Source organism: Phyllobates terribilis, unplaced genomic scaffold, assembly GCF_046119375.1.
Source record: "Phyllobates terribilis strain yellow unplaced genomic scaffold, ASM4611937v1 Scaffold_5__5_contigs__length_657084704, whole genome shotgun sequence".
In the NCBI taxonomy this organism is placed as follows: domain Eukaryota; kingdom Metazoa; phylum Chordata; class Amphibia; order Anura; family Dendrobatidae; genus Phyllobates; species Phyllobates terribilis.
In genome coordinates, this window is record NW_027362765.1 from 621,061,705 (window position 1) to 621,075,907 (window position 14,203).

The 14,203-nt window shown below is 43.8% G+C and overlaps 1 protein-coding gene across 1 annotated transcript in view; it reads right to left on the reverse strand.

Moving 5' to 3' along the window:
* Nucleotides 1–14,203, reverse strand: part of LOC141273771 (protein ELYS-like) — a 112,305-nt gene that overhangs the window by 13,230 nt on the left and 84,872 nt on the right. Inside the window, exons 26-31 of the mRNA XM_073686108.1 lie at nucleotides 13,522–13,623; nucleotides 13,133–13,334; nucleotides 12,740–12,940; nucleotides 12,150–12,531; nucleotides 6,019–6,188; nucleotides 2,087–3,524 (exon numbers count right to left, since the gene is read on the reverse strand). Of these exons, the coding sequence (XP_073542209.1) occupies nucleotides 2,087–3,524; nucleotides 6,019–6,188; nucleotides 12,150–12,531; nucleotides 12,740–12,940; nucleotides 13,133–13,334; nucleotides 13,522–13,623 (2,495 nt within the window). The remainder of the gene's footprint in view (nucleotides 1–2,086; nucleotides 3,525–6,018; nucleotides 6,189–12,149; nucleotides 12,532–12,739; nucleotides 12,941–13,132; nucleotides 13,335–13,521; nucleotides 13,624–14,203) is intronic.

The window sequence follows — 14,203 nt, forward strand, 5'->3', positions numbered from 1 at the left end:
ACCACTTTAATCAATTCTATTTTGTACAGGCTTGGTGTCTGGGGAACGCCAAGCAATCCCCACCGATCTGCTTATTATTCCCCAAAATCCCCGCCTCTCTGCTTAATTATCATATCCCCCCACTCCCCTGCACGTCACAGGACTCTGTGTGGTGCACTGTGCTCCCTGACTTCCGGGCACGCGCAGAGGGCCGCTCACATAGAGCGCGCTTTGCTTCATCCCGGCCTCGACTCTCCGTGCACTGTGCTGCAGGGTTCTATTGCGCAGGCGCCGGGGGTCACTGTCACTTTCCGGCACCTGCGCAATATAAACCTGCGGCGCAGAGCACAGGTAGACGGGGCCGGGATGAAGCAAAGCGTGCTCTATGTGAGCGGCCCTCTGCGCGTGCCCGGAAGTCAGGGAGCACAGTGCACGTCACAGGGTCTGTCACAGGGCCCTGTGACGTGCAGGGGAGGGGGGATATGATAATTAAGCAGAGAGGTGGGGATTTGGGGGAATAATAAGCAGATAGGCGGGGATTGCTTGGTGTCCCCCGGACGCCAAGCCTGTGGAAAAAAGAATTTATTAAAGTGCTTTTCTCTGCAATCAGACCTCGGCTATGGGCCATACAGGTATTTATAGATTCACTTTTCTATAACCTGTATGCCCATAGTAGAGGTCTGATATCGCCCAGGGGGTGACAGGTTCCCTTTAAGGCCTTATACTTCTCTAGCAACTCTAAAACGCAATACATCTTCTGTGGTCAAGTTGCATCTTGTGTCTCGTTTCGTAACTACAGCCATGGATGAAGAGTAGGAGCCCACCAATATCGCAAATGTTCCTCTAGCAAAGCTTTAAATGATTAAATGAATGCAGCGTGTCTATGAAACAATATATGTGTGGGATTTCTGCACCCATGTGTTGTACTACAGGTAGTTCCCACATGCACAGAACTGCTGTAACAGTTAGGAATTGCTATTAGCTGCAAATACACAGTTTTAAAACCTCAACTGAAGGATACAATTTAACAGGCCATACTTTAGTATATATACAAGTAGACAAGCTTTCCCCTACAAATTAACAGTAAACTTTACATCCAATGCTTTGTAAACCATACATGTTTCAGACACCCAAAAGAAAGAAGTGAAACACTAATGGTTTCACTGCATTTTCAGGTGACCTTTCAGAACAAACTGATGAGGGTACAGTACATTAGGAACACTATTTCTAGCCATTATGACTTGCACAGGCATTTTCAGCAGTTTTTACCTCTGAACTAGAAGATGCAGCAATTTCCCATGTGCTTTTCGGCTTTTATTTCCCTACAGTTTCCCTTGCCTGCCCTTTTATAACAGCAAGTGTAATTTGTTATCTCACCACAGACAGATCAGTATTGAGAATACATCAGTGCTGGGAAACAAAGTGGCTGATAAGTGGAGAAAGAATCATTTTTCTCTAATAAGATATATTACAAAAAGTTTCTGATCTCCATTTTTACTTTTGATTCATGAAACAAATAAGTGGTTTTAAAAATCAATGTATTTTCCAAATGGTCCTTTTGGAACGCAATTTTTCCTCCAAGCAAGAGAAGACTCTTTATATGATGTTTTATTACTTTGCCAGAATTCTTTTAATCTATACCTCATTCTATGTTGTTTTCGCACTTGCTATGTGAACACTGTGGTGCAATTATGTTAAGACGATCTTCCTCATTTCCTTTTTTTCCCCCTCTCTTTTTCTTTACTCTTCCTCCCTACCCCATTTTCTCTTTCCCTTTATTTGGTTGCCTTTCCTTTCCCTTCATCCCTTTCCAGACCCCTTGTTCGCTATACTGTAAAAATTTCCTAATAAAAAGAATTTTAAAGAAAAAATGTATTTGTCTAGAAGCCGGATATCATGGAGAATATCAGATGGCTGAAATACTCCTGCACGTTAGGGACTATGTCACAGGTTCAGCACCTATACATAGTATGAGTCTACTAAACCATGATGTTTCTATGGGGATCAGAGTTTTACCCAGTAGTACCATGATCCACATGTTGCGTCAACATTAAAGTTTCTTAGCATGGAACCATTATTTTAACAGGAAACGGAGGTCTAAACAAACCTTTTGGTTTTCTTCCACGTCTTGGTGTAAGTGATGAGAATGCAAATTCAACAGGAGTGGCATCTGGCATTGTAACAATGTTAGCTTTAGTCCTTGTTGAACGGGTTGTTCTCTTCTGCTCTTCATCGACATCAGCAGAAGCCTCTATATCTGTTTTACCAATAGACTTTTTTGCAGTTTTTCTAGAATTGACTGTGATCACCTCTTGTGCTGTGACAATATTGTCATCTGTATCTTTTTTATCAATCTGATTTTCTGATTTGACTCTAGACCATCTTAAGAGTAGCCTTTTAGGAGAATGAGGAGGGCTGGAGTCAGGTTTGTTGGAAGCCTGTGAGGCACCAAGCTCAAAGTGTTTGACCAACTCATTCACAACTTGTTTGTTCCTTAGTCCCCTTGTACGTGTAGAAACAAGTGGTTCAGTCTCAACATTCTCAATGTTTGATTCACTTTCCCTCTCTTGTAGTACTTTGGACGATCTAGTAATTCTAGTAGGTGTTGTCGGCATTACAGTTTTTACATCCACAATATCTCCTGTATTTATGTGGCTATCCAATGCTGCAGCTTTTCCTCTGCGGGTTCTAGCAGGAGAGGCTGGCATCTTTGTTACAATTTCTTCTGTAACAGTGGTTTCCCTTTCTGTGGACTGAGTTTGATCAGAAGCAGAATTTTTAGCTCTTCTAGAAATTCTTGTGGTAGTAATGGATGGTTGGTCCTCTTGTTGGATTGATAATGTTGTACTTAAGTTTTCAGGATTATCCTTGGTTTTTCTACTGCCTCTTTTAGGGGTTGTAGGAAGTGGAAGGGTATTGTTGGTATTGTCAGATACCTTAGTAGTTCTCCTGATACTTCTGCGAGGGGTTGGAGGCTTTATTAGTATAGTAGATTTGCCTTCAGTTGGAGAAGTCTGAAATTCATCCAGATTAAGCTTCTGCTCATCTACTTTTTCAGGGGGTGTTATCCTTAGAACTGTGTTAGAGTTTGTTTGCTTAACCTTGTTTACAGGTGTCCTAGCGATATCGTGTGCATTTCTGAGTTTCCTTTCAGTTTCATTTTCAGAAACTGAATCACTATTAACTTCTTCCGTAAAATCCTTATCCCTATTTTCTTTAAGAGCATCGAGCACGTTTTCTGCAATGGCTGCATTGATAGGTTCAGGCATAAAAGGCAGTGTTTCAGTAACCTTAGTCCCTTCCTCAGTGCCAAGAGCCAAGGCATTATCACAAGTTTCATCACTGCTAACTGTAGCTGTCAAATTGACCTTTTCATCACTGAGATCACATGGATCCATTGACGGTGCTTTTAAGGCAGATTCATAATTGTTGCAATAATAACGGTCAGCATTATTCTCCCCATTAGGGTCCTCAACGGCTGAACTTATTTGTTGATATGTCACCTCTGGTTCAGGGTCTTTAATATTCACGGTGTAATCCAAATCCTGAGAAAAAAACAACTTATAGTGTTTATAACACATAGTGACAGTTGATAAGTAAAAGAAAAGACAAGTTAGCAGTCATTTTGCTTTGCTGTCTGCAGGAGAGGAACTTGGTGTCATCCGGTTGTCTAGATCAGTGGTCCCCAACCTTTTTTGCACCAGGGACCGGCTTGAAGCAAGATCATTTTTCCATGGCCCAGCAAGGAGGGGGTGGGGTGGGCGGGGCTTTGGTCATATGGGGGCGGGGTAATGGAGGGATTTGGAGTTTAGTGCATACTTATCATATAGTGTAGACCAGGTCCCCGCCAGGAGCTATGCCAGGAGCCCCACATAATGTGCTGTGCCAGGAGCCGCATCACTGAGGCCCCATCAAGCCCTGCAGCAGGACAGGGCAGCTGTCCTGACAGCTGCTGTTCAGCTGCATTTACTTCATCCCAGGGGCGGACACAGACTGTAGTGGGCCCCTGTGCAAGAAATTTTTGGGGGCCCCCCCCGCCCTTCATAAGGCAACAAAGTTATGTAAACATAACCCCCCCATGTGCATCTCTCACCCCCCCATGTGCAGCTCACCCCCGTGCATCTCTCATCCCCCTCCGTGCATCTCATCTCTCCCCTCCCCCCATGTGCATCTCTCATCTCTCCCCTCCCTCCCATGTGCATCTCTCATCTCTCCCCTCCCCCCCATGTGGATCTCTCATCTCTCCCCTCCCCCATGTGCATCTCTCATCTCTCCCCTCCCCCCCATGTGGATCTCTCATCTCTCCCCTCCCCCATGTGCATCTCTCATCTCTCCCTTCCCCCCCATGTGGATCTCTCATCTCTCCCCTCCCCCATGTGCATCTCTCATCTCTCCCCTCCCCCCATGTGCATCTCCCATTCCCCCCACTCCTAGTTAATTGTATTTAAAAAAAAATAAAACTTGTTATACTTACCCCCATGCGATCCCTGCAGAATCCTGGCGCTCGTCCAAATCGCTGACACCAGGTTCTCCTGACTTCCGGCCATGTGACGGCGCCGTCACATGACCGGAAGTCAGGGGAATCATGAAGGTGCTGCCGCAGCAGCGCAGCGCTAAGATGTCCCGGACCCGGCGCTTAGCATGCTGGAGTCAGGGCAGTCATGCCCTGATGGCGGCCCTGCTGGAGGCTGGAGGGGCCCCCTCTCCCCGCGGACCGGCTGAAAAACCCCAACGGCCCGGTCCTGGTCCGCGGACCGGCGGTTGGGGACCTCCGGTCTAGATGACTACTTGCTCTTCCTTATAAGTGGAAATATAATTCAAAGTCAACAAGTATATGAAATTATTCATGCAATACAGAAGCGTAACAGAATATTGGTCTTGGCCACAAAAAAAGTAAAACCATACCTTTATGTCCCCTGATTGCAAAGCATTTTTTTGTTTGCACCTCTGTTAACATTACTCATTCATTTGTCTGATGAATGTAGTGCAGAGTGTCAAAGAAGCATGAAAAAGACGCTGACAATCATCATAGCAGCGCCAGCAGAGTAATATTTTGACATTTAGACTATTTTGTGTCCTCTTAGGACATCAGAACAAAGCAATTTAGCAGAAGACATAGAAGATTTGGATGCCACCAAGGAGAATCAAAAGCTCCAGGTACAGATAAAATAATCTTACGATAACGATTTCACGGGATGACACTACTGAGGCCAGTTGGACAGTCCCCATACTGACGGGTGAAAACTGTCCTGTTGCCAATTCAATCAAAATTATGTCATTAGATCTGCAAACAAATGGGGCTGCAGCAGAAGAACAGAGGCAAGCAAGAGAAAAAATAATGGTCTGCAATCAGAGTAAAGGAATAAAGGTGTGGTGCTAGGTAACAGAAAATAGCAGCTAATATCAGTAACACAATACAACATAAGAACACTATAATAATGGAAACTCTTGTAGATACACTTATGACAACCAGCACTGCACACCAGAAAGCTAGCATTATATGAATACAAGGTCGTTGTAGGTTAAACCACAGCGGTAAGGTTTGATTTTATTTAAATATTATAGTGTTTAAAGGGAAGCGGTCACCAGTGAATCGGGCTCTATGATTGCAGTCAGGTATGTTCTTCCAGTAACTGCTCTGACATTTCAGAGCCGGCTTCTCCTCCTACTGGTTTAGTTGATTGAAAGGCACACAGATGGGAAAGTTCAATCGACGAGAGCAGCGCAAGGAGAAGTCGGCTGGGGCATGGCGTCGTACTAGTCAGGTCTCTCCTTATGGTCCCTGACTGGCTCTTCAAACTAATTGTTCTCTCAAACACCATTGTGTTTAAAAGAATGACATACCTGGCTGTAATACAAACGGAAAGCTCTAGGTAAAATGGTTTTGTTTAATAAAAAATGAACAAAAAAACCCTGTTAGAAACAAATTTTACATAAAAAAAAAAACAACAAAAAAGATAGACAATGCATCGAAGCCTAACTTTTTCTCACACTTCTACAGTAAGCTTAGAAGCAAACTGTGGTAACCATTATCATTACCTGAATCTCCGCAAAGTGAGAAAATAGGGGTGCGATAGAAGGAATTTCCTTAACAATTAGAACATTCTCCTCCATAATTTGCAGCTCAGATTCATGCGCTTTCTTTTCTTGACCAAGATTTTCAGAATGGGTACTCTCAATTTCTTCACTATCATGAATACTAATCACAGCTGAAGAAAAGAAATATATATAATTTTTATTTTTTTTTTTCAAAAAAAGGGCCGCCATTCAAATACATACAAGCTGTTAATACTGAGAAGTGCAGATACCCCTGTCCATTTTACCATTTTCATTTCCAATCTGGTAGAACAGGGTTCCCCAACTCCAGTCCTTAAGGCCCACCAGCAGATCATGTTTTCAGGATTTCCTTACTATTATTTTGACCGATTGTAGTGTCATTATATGCGGTGGTTTCACATGTACAGACAACAAAAATGCGGTATTAGAACACAGCGTTTTGGACGCAACAAAAATATGCTGCATTCAAAGTGCTGCTGAGTGCTGATCGGAGGGACGTAGCGGCTAATGAACCAGCAGTGAGCTGTTATTTAATGGCCAGGGACCAGGCACCTTCCCAGGCTAAAAATACCAGCTCACAGCAGCCGCATAATTTACATGAATAGAAATGCTAATTAAGACTGGGTGAATGTGACTAGCTTTTGAAGTACAAAAACGTTGTAAAAAACGCATGTAAAACACCAAGGTTACTTATCGGTAGCCGGTTTTTCCTGAACCCATGACAGCACACCTTGAGAGGGTTCCGCCCCACCAAGGACAGGAAACGGTCTGAAATAAAAGGGAGGTACCTCTCTCTAGCTTCAGTTGGTTTCCTGTTCTTGATGGGAACCAGTCTGTGGAAGAAAAGAATGCTGTACCTGGATCTGTTCCGGTGTAAAAGAGTGGGCACCGGCCTGTGCACCGGGTTCCAGGCTTCAGAAGCGCCGTCCAAGGCGCAGTGGTCTGCGGGAAACCGGAGCCCTGCTCACCGCCTGCGCACGCTCGGACACGGCCCCAGGGAACCATGGACGGCGCTTCTGGAGCCTGGAACCCGATGCACAGGCCGGTGCCCGCTCTTTCACACTGGAACAGACCCAGGTACAGCATTCTTTTCTTCCACAGACAGGTTCCCTTCAAGGACAGGAGACCAACTGAAGCGATGGAGAGGTACCGCCCTTTTATTTCAGACAGTTTCCTGTCCTTGGTGGGGCGGATCCCTCTCAAGGTGTGCTGTCATGGGTGAGGGGAAAAAACGCATGTAAAATCTGCATGTAAAATCCGCATGCGATTTATCTGCCAAGGAAAGACAAAAACGCTCAGGAAATTTCAGCTTCAAATCCGCATCGTGCGCAAATACCCTTACACAGGTGATGGAATTACTGCCTGTGCAGGTAATGTAATTATCACCTGAGCAATACTAATGAAATCCTGAAAACGTGACCTGTTGGTGGGCCTTGAGCACTTCAGTTTGGGGAAGACTGTTGTAGAACATAAACCCTGAATCGAGTTTGCACTGCATAGATAGTTGTAGATAAAATAGGCCATACGCTTCAGGTTCTAGATGGCTGGAAAAGCCCATTAAGATTAAACTCCATTTTGATGCCTTTTTATGACAGCTGAAGATTGAATGCAGATATCTTAAGAAAAATGCAAGTAAGTTTTGGATTTTTTGAGGGGATGTTGTTGGGTGCTGGCTGTAGTTGAAAAGTGTTTCGATGGCAGATCTGCATCGCATAAATTTATGCTGACACTAGGCCACAGATAACAGCAGAGAATGCATCATATTTTATAAATACAAATTGCTGATCAATCTTCTAAAACGACCATCTTTACAGTGCAACCATGACAGACGAGCCATTCAGGATATCCCTAATGGTTTGCTTTAGTGTTCTTTGAGGGTCAGCTCGCATATGATCACATGCATTCAAGAAATGGCAAGGGGAAATGACATGGTCTTATCATGCACAGCCACACTTTGCACATTGTATTGACAGGCTGATTTTACAGAGGACCCAGCATATCTGCTTAGTATCGGCAACAAAATGGACATGCTGTGCATTTCATTACTCAAAGACTGTCCTCAAATCAACACCATTCCTCTGCAAAGTGTGAATAGGGCTTTAACCCCTTTACAACCCAAGGTGGTTTGCACATTAATCACCAGGCCAATTTTTACAATTCTGACCACTGTCACTTTATGAGGTAATTACTCTGGAACGCTTCAACGGATCCCACTGATTCTGAGATTGTTTTTTCGTGACATATTGTACTTCATGATAGTGGTAAAAATTCTTCGATATCACTTGCGTTTATTTGTGAAAAAAATGGAAATTTGGCAAAAATTTTGAAAATTTAGCAGTTTTCAAAATTTGAATTTTTATGCCCTTAAATCAGAGCGATATGTCACACAAAATAGTTAATAAATAACATTTCCCACATGTCTACTTTACATCAGCACAATTTTGGAACCAAAATTTTTTTTATTGGGGAGCTATAAGGGTTAAAAGTTGACCAGCGATTTCTCATTTTTCCAACAAAATTGACAAAATCATTTTTTTAGGGACCACATCATATTTAAAGTCACTTTGAGGGGTCTTTGTGACAGAAAATACCCAAAAGTGACACCATTCTAAAAACTGCACCCCTCAAGGTGCTCAAAACCACATTCAAGAACTTTATTAACCCTTCAGGTGCTTCACAGGAATTTTTGGAATGTGGTTGAAAAAAAAAAATTGGTTAGACCCAATTTTTTTTTATTTTCGCAGGGGTAACAGGAAAAAATGGACCCCAAAATTTGTTGTGCAGTTTCTCCTGAGTAAGCAGATACCCCATATGTGGGGGAAAACCACTGTTTGGGCGCACGGCAGGGTTCGGAAGGGAAGGAGCGCCATTTGACTTTTTGAATGTAAAATTTGCTTGAATAATTAGTGGATGCCATGTTGCATTTGGAGAGCCCCTGATGTGCCTAAACAGTGGAAACCCCCCACAAGTGACACCATTTTGGAAACTAGACCCCTCAGGGAACTTATCTAGATGTGTGGTGAGCACCTTGAACCCCCAGGTGCTTCACAGAAGTTTATAACATTGAGCCGTAAAAATAAAATTTTCACATTTTTCCCACAAAAATGTTTTTCAGCCCCAATTTTTGCATTTTCATAAGGGTAACAGAAGAAATTGCACTATGCAGTTTGTTGTGCAATTTCTCCTGAGTTAGCAGATACCCCATATGTGGGGGAAAACCACCGTTTGGGCGCGCGGCAGGGTTCGGAAGGGAAGGAGCGCCATTTGACTTTTTGATTGTAAAATTAGCTTGAATAATTAGCGGATGTGCCCCTGATGTGCCTAAATAGTGGAAACCCCCCACAAGTGACACCATTTTGGAAACTAGACCCCTCAGGGAACTTATCTAGATGTGTGGTGAGCACCTTGAATCCCCAAGTCCTTTACAGAAGTTTATAACATGGAGCCATGAAAATAAAAAAATCAAACTTTTTCCACAAAAAGGATGTTTTAGCCCCAATTTTTTTATTTTCACAAGGGTAGGAGGAGAAAATGGACCCCAAAAACTTTTGTGCAATTTCTCCTGAGTACACCAATACCCCATATGTGGGGAAAATACAGTGTTTGGGCGCACGGCAGAGTTCAGAAGGGAAGGAGCACTGTGTGACTTTTTGAACGCAAAATCAGCTGGAATCGAGAGCGGACCCCATGTCGCGTTTGGAGAGCCCCTGATGTGCCTAAATAGTGGAAACCCCCACAAGTGACACCATTTGGGAAACTACACTCCTCAAGGATTTTATCAAGGGGTATAGTGAACATTTTGAACCCAGAGGTACGAGACAGAATTTGATGACATTAGGTCATCATATTGAATAAGTTGTCATTAGTCTTGAGCGCAAGGGCTCGCTGCTTGAGTTTGCATCGGGTACTCGGGTATGCACCATGTATCACGGGTGCTCAAGTGAAATGCTCGAGTCCCTGCCCGCATGTTTCACGGTTATTAGACACCCCCAAAAAAACATGCTGGGATCGCTCGTGCATGGCAGGCAATCCCCACAAGGTTTTTTTGGCCACGAAGTATGTGGGGCGGAGACTCGAGCACCCGCGATACTCAATGCATACCCGAGCACCCAATGCAAACTCAAGTAGCGACCACTTGCGTTCAACACTAGTTGCCATATCGTCATTTTTTTTTTCTTTTGAAAAAAAAAAAAACCAACCCTAACATTAGCACAACCCTAACCTCAACCCCAACCCCAGCGTTTATTTTTCACGCCGTTCCTAGTGCGGTATAAGTGATTAGACGACTTTATTCTTTGGGTCGGTGCGACTACAGAGATACCAGAATCATATCGGGATTTTATGATTGACAGCTGTCACACACTAAAAGACACATTTTGTAAAATCTAGTTTTTGCATCGCCATATTTTGAGAGCTATAATTTTTCCATATTTTGGTCGGCAGTCATGTGACTGCTTGCTTTTTGCGGGATGAGTTGACGTTTTTTATTGGTACCATTTTCAGGCACGTGCCATTTTTTGATCGCTTTCTATTCCAGCTTTTGGGAGGCAGAATAAACAAAAACCAACAATTCAGGAATTGTTGTTTTTTTTTAATTTTTTTTTATTCTACTCCGGGTGTGGTAAAATTGATAAGGCAGCTTTATTCTTCAGCTCCATACTTACTCCATACTCCATATTTATTCAGCTCCATACATCTAGTGACGCAGCCGTCCAGTGAGCGCAGCCTTGCTTCATACACTTGTATGGAGCGAAGCTGCGCCTCGTGTAGTGACGCAGCTGTCCAGTGGGCGCAGCCTTGCTTCATACACTTGTATGGAGCGAGGCCGCGCCTCGTGTAGTGACGCAGCAGTCCAGTGGGCGCAGCCTTGCTTCATACACTTGTATGCAGCGAGGCCGCGCCTCATCTAGTGACGCAGCTGTCCAGTGGACGCAGCCTTGCTTCATACACTTGTATGGAGCGAAGCTGCGCCTCGTGTAGTGACGCAGCCGTCCAGTGGGCGCAGCCTTGCTTCATACACTTATATGGAGTGAGGCTGTGCCTCGTCTAGTGACGCAGCCGTTCAGTGGGCGCAGCCTTGCTTCATACACTTATATGGAGTGAGGCTGTGCCTCGTCTAGTGACGCAGTCTTCCAGTGGGTGCAGCCTTGCTTCATACACTTGTATGGAGCGAAGCCGCGCCTCGTCTAGTGACGCAGCTGTCCAGTGGGCGCAGCCTTGCTTCATACACTTGTATGGAGCGAAGCCGCTCCTCGTCTAGTGACGCAGCTGTCCAGTGGGTGCAGCCTTGCTTCATACACTTGTATGGAGCGAAGCCGCGCCTCGTCTAGTGACGCAGCTGTCCAGTGGGCGCAGCCTTGCTTCATACACTTGTATGGAGCGAAGCCGCGCCTCGTCTAGTGACGCAGCTGTCCAGTGGGTGCAGCCTTGCTTCATACACTTGTATGGAGCGAGGCCTCGTCTAGTGACGCAGCTGTCCAGTGGGCGCAGCCTTGCTTCATACACTTGTATGCAGCGAGGCCGCGCCTCATCTAGTGATGCAGCCGCTCTGACCGTGAGTAAGCATAACACCCATTGTAGTCGATGAGCATGCTGACATCAATTTTTTTGTGGACCGATTGCCTGCAAAAAAAAATTGAAGACAAATATACGAATAGAAACATGTCTGCTTCTGATCTAATTTGTACATCAAATTCGTCCCCTAAATGGATCCATACAAAATAAAAGCGAACCCTCGGATCCATGTGCTCTAAATGGATGAGAATTGAAACAAACTGATGTAGTCTGGCTTTTTTTGTGCACAAAAAAAAAGAGGGGGACTCTAAATTAATTCTTAGTCTTATTTAATGCTCATGCAGAGGTTCTTGAAACTTGGTCTGAGCGCAGACCATAATGCACAAGTTATCTGCGGGTCTCACACCTTGATATGAACAACCTCATAGGCATAAATGTGGCAGAGGAGATATAATTACATTGCTAATTATGGTAAAGATTTCCTCCAAAGCCACATGTCAATCTCTGCCGCCTCTATACAATGGTGTGTGAGTATTTTATGCGCTGCTCTACCTGCAATCAAACATGAGCACACACAGGACATCATGGATGTGACATACCTTTCTCTGGTGTCTCCAGGGCTTCCACAATTGGGTGGTGGACATCTCCAGTTACTAGCACACGGTCCAGCTCAGCATGTGGCTGCTGTTCACTACCTGAAGAATTCACAGTTGTTGAAACCACCTTGTCCTCAGGTGTTGGAGCATCATGATACTCTAGTGTTGTCTGGTTAGACCTTGCAGACACATGGCTTGCGTCTTTGCTAGCCTCCATTTTGCTTGGGCTTCCATCTTGAATTCCAGATGAAGATTCATCCATTTCATCATTGTCTGTATTGGCATCATTTTCGGTAAGCATAGCCACTCTTTCTGCCCACATAGTGTCTCGACCAGACTTCAGAACAGGAGAAATTCTGGGCTCTTCTTGCTCAGTTGACAAAATCTGTTAGTAAAATATTGCTTAGTATTAAAAAAAAATGATGCGACAAAAAAAGAACTAGAGGAAAACTATTTAAGGTGTTAACGAACACAATTTTTTTTTTAAACATGACAAAAAGGTGCTCAATTCATAAATGTTAAAAACAGTGTAATATACTTACGTTAAGCATGCCCACATCAAATCAGACCACTATGCATAATGCGAGACTTACCCCTTTACTAAATTTCTTGCTAATTTGCTCCATAAAAGAGATTTTTAGTTGTCTGGACCATAAAGGAGGTGCAATTGATCTTCCAGGGGAAACTGAAGGCGAGGCCAAAGGAGTTGTGTGTGTACTGGACCTCAGAACAGATTGGCGAGTGCGTGCAATATAGTCAGAAGCCCTTGTGCTTGCCATCAAGGCTTTTGCCTTCTAGAGAGAAACGCACAAAAAAAACGTTACTACAATAAGATTTGATGAGCAGCATCAACAAATGAACAGACCGTAGAACAAATGTTAGGACTCAAAGCCCGAGTAATTAATGGAGTAGAGCATAAAGCTATTATGCGATGCATCTCAATCCTTTGCTAAACAAAGTAAAAATGTATGATGCTGAACCCTTACCTTTACCACCAGAGGTGTCTGCAGCAAGCTAAACTCCGATGCTTTGGAAAGGTTTTTTATCGGTGTAGATTTGAGAAGACTTGATTGGACAGGGCTGGAAGTCAGCAGGAAAGATCTGCAAGGTGTATTGTAACCGACATTTGCAAAATCTGTGCCAAAGGAGGGTTCTGCCAGGACAGGGTGGACGGGAGAGTCCAACAGCCTGTAACATACAAACAACTAGGTTTATAAAAGGCATCACAATTACACATGATAAAAAAATGCTATAACAATTAACAAGGTTGGTCCACACAGGACATAACTGATTACGGACGGGGAGCCCTTCTGTGTGTACAAACCAATCCAAAAGCACAGTAGGCAGCAGCATGGAAAAAAAATGTACCACTAACCTGGAGTCTCTTCTAGTTTTCAATATTGGTTTACCAACAAAAGCATCAGATATTTCCATTTTGGCATCTTGAGAAACTGGACTTGGGCTTTCATCTGTCAAACTGAAGAGCAGAAAAATCACATTCAGCTATTTCCATCTCTAATAGGGTTATGGAATGGAAAAGTAATTAAAGAGTTTTTTCATGAATGGACAACCCACTATTAAATGGTCCCAGAATGGTGCTGCACAAAAGGAAAAAATCTTTTTTTTCTATTTCTATTTTATTATTATTTCCGCTTATTTTTCTACTCCCTTTCTTTTACCTTCTGGTATTTTCTCGGCTTTATTTTACCTTGGCATTCTATCTTTTCATTGCTTCCCCTACACAACTCATTCCACATATCCATATCCACATACACACGCCAGGAAAATATTCTCCATTCTCTCCTGTGGGAGGATCTCACTGCAGGGGGCATCTTCTTAAGTGACCACTTGAGACATAGTGATATGTCACCTCTGGTCACATGATCTCCACCTAATGCTCCATTAAGGCGACACGTGTTGTGCTGGAGCGCAACGTCACATGTCATTAGAGGTCACATGCCTTAAACATGGCGCGGCTCACATTATCAGCTTTCTAGATAAAGCAGCAGATAACACTTTGCGCTCTACGCACTGAAAGTTATGCCATTCCTCAGCGC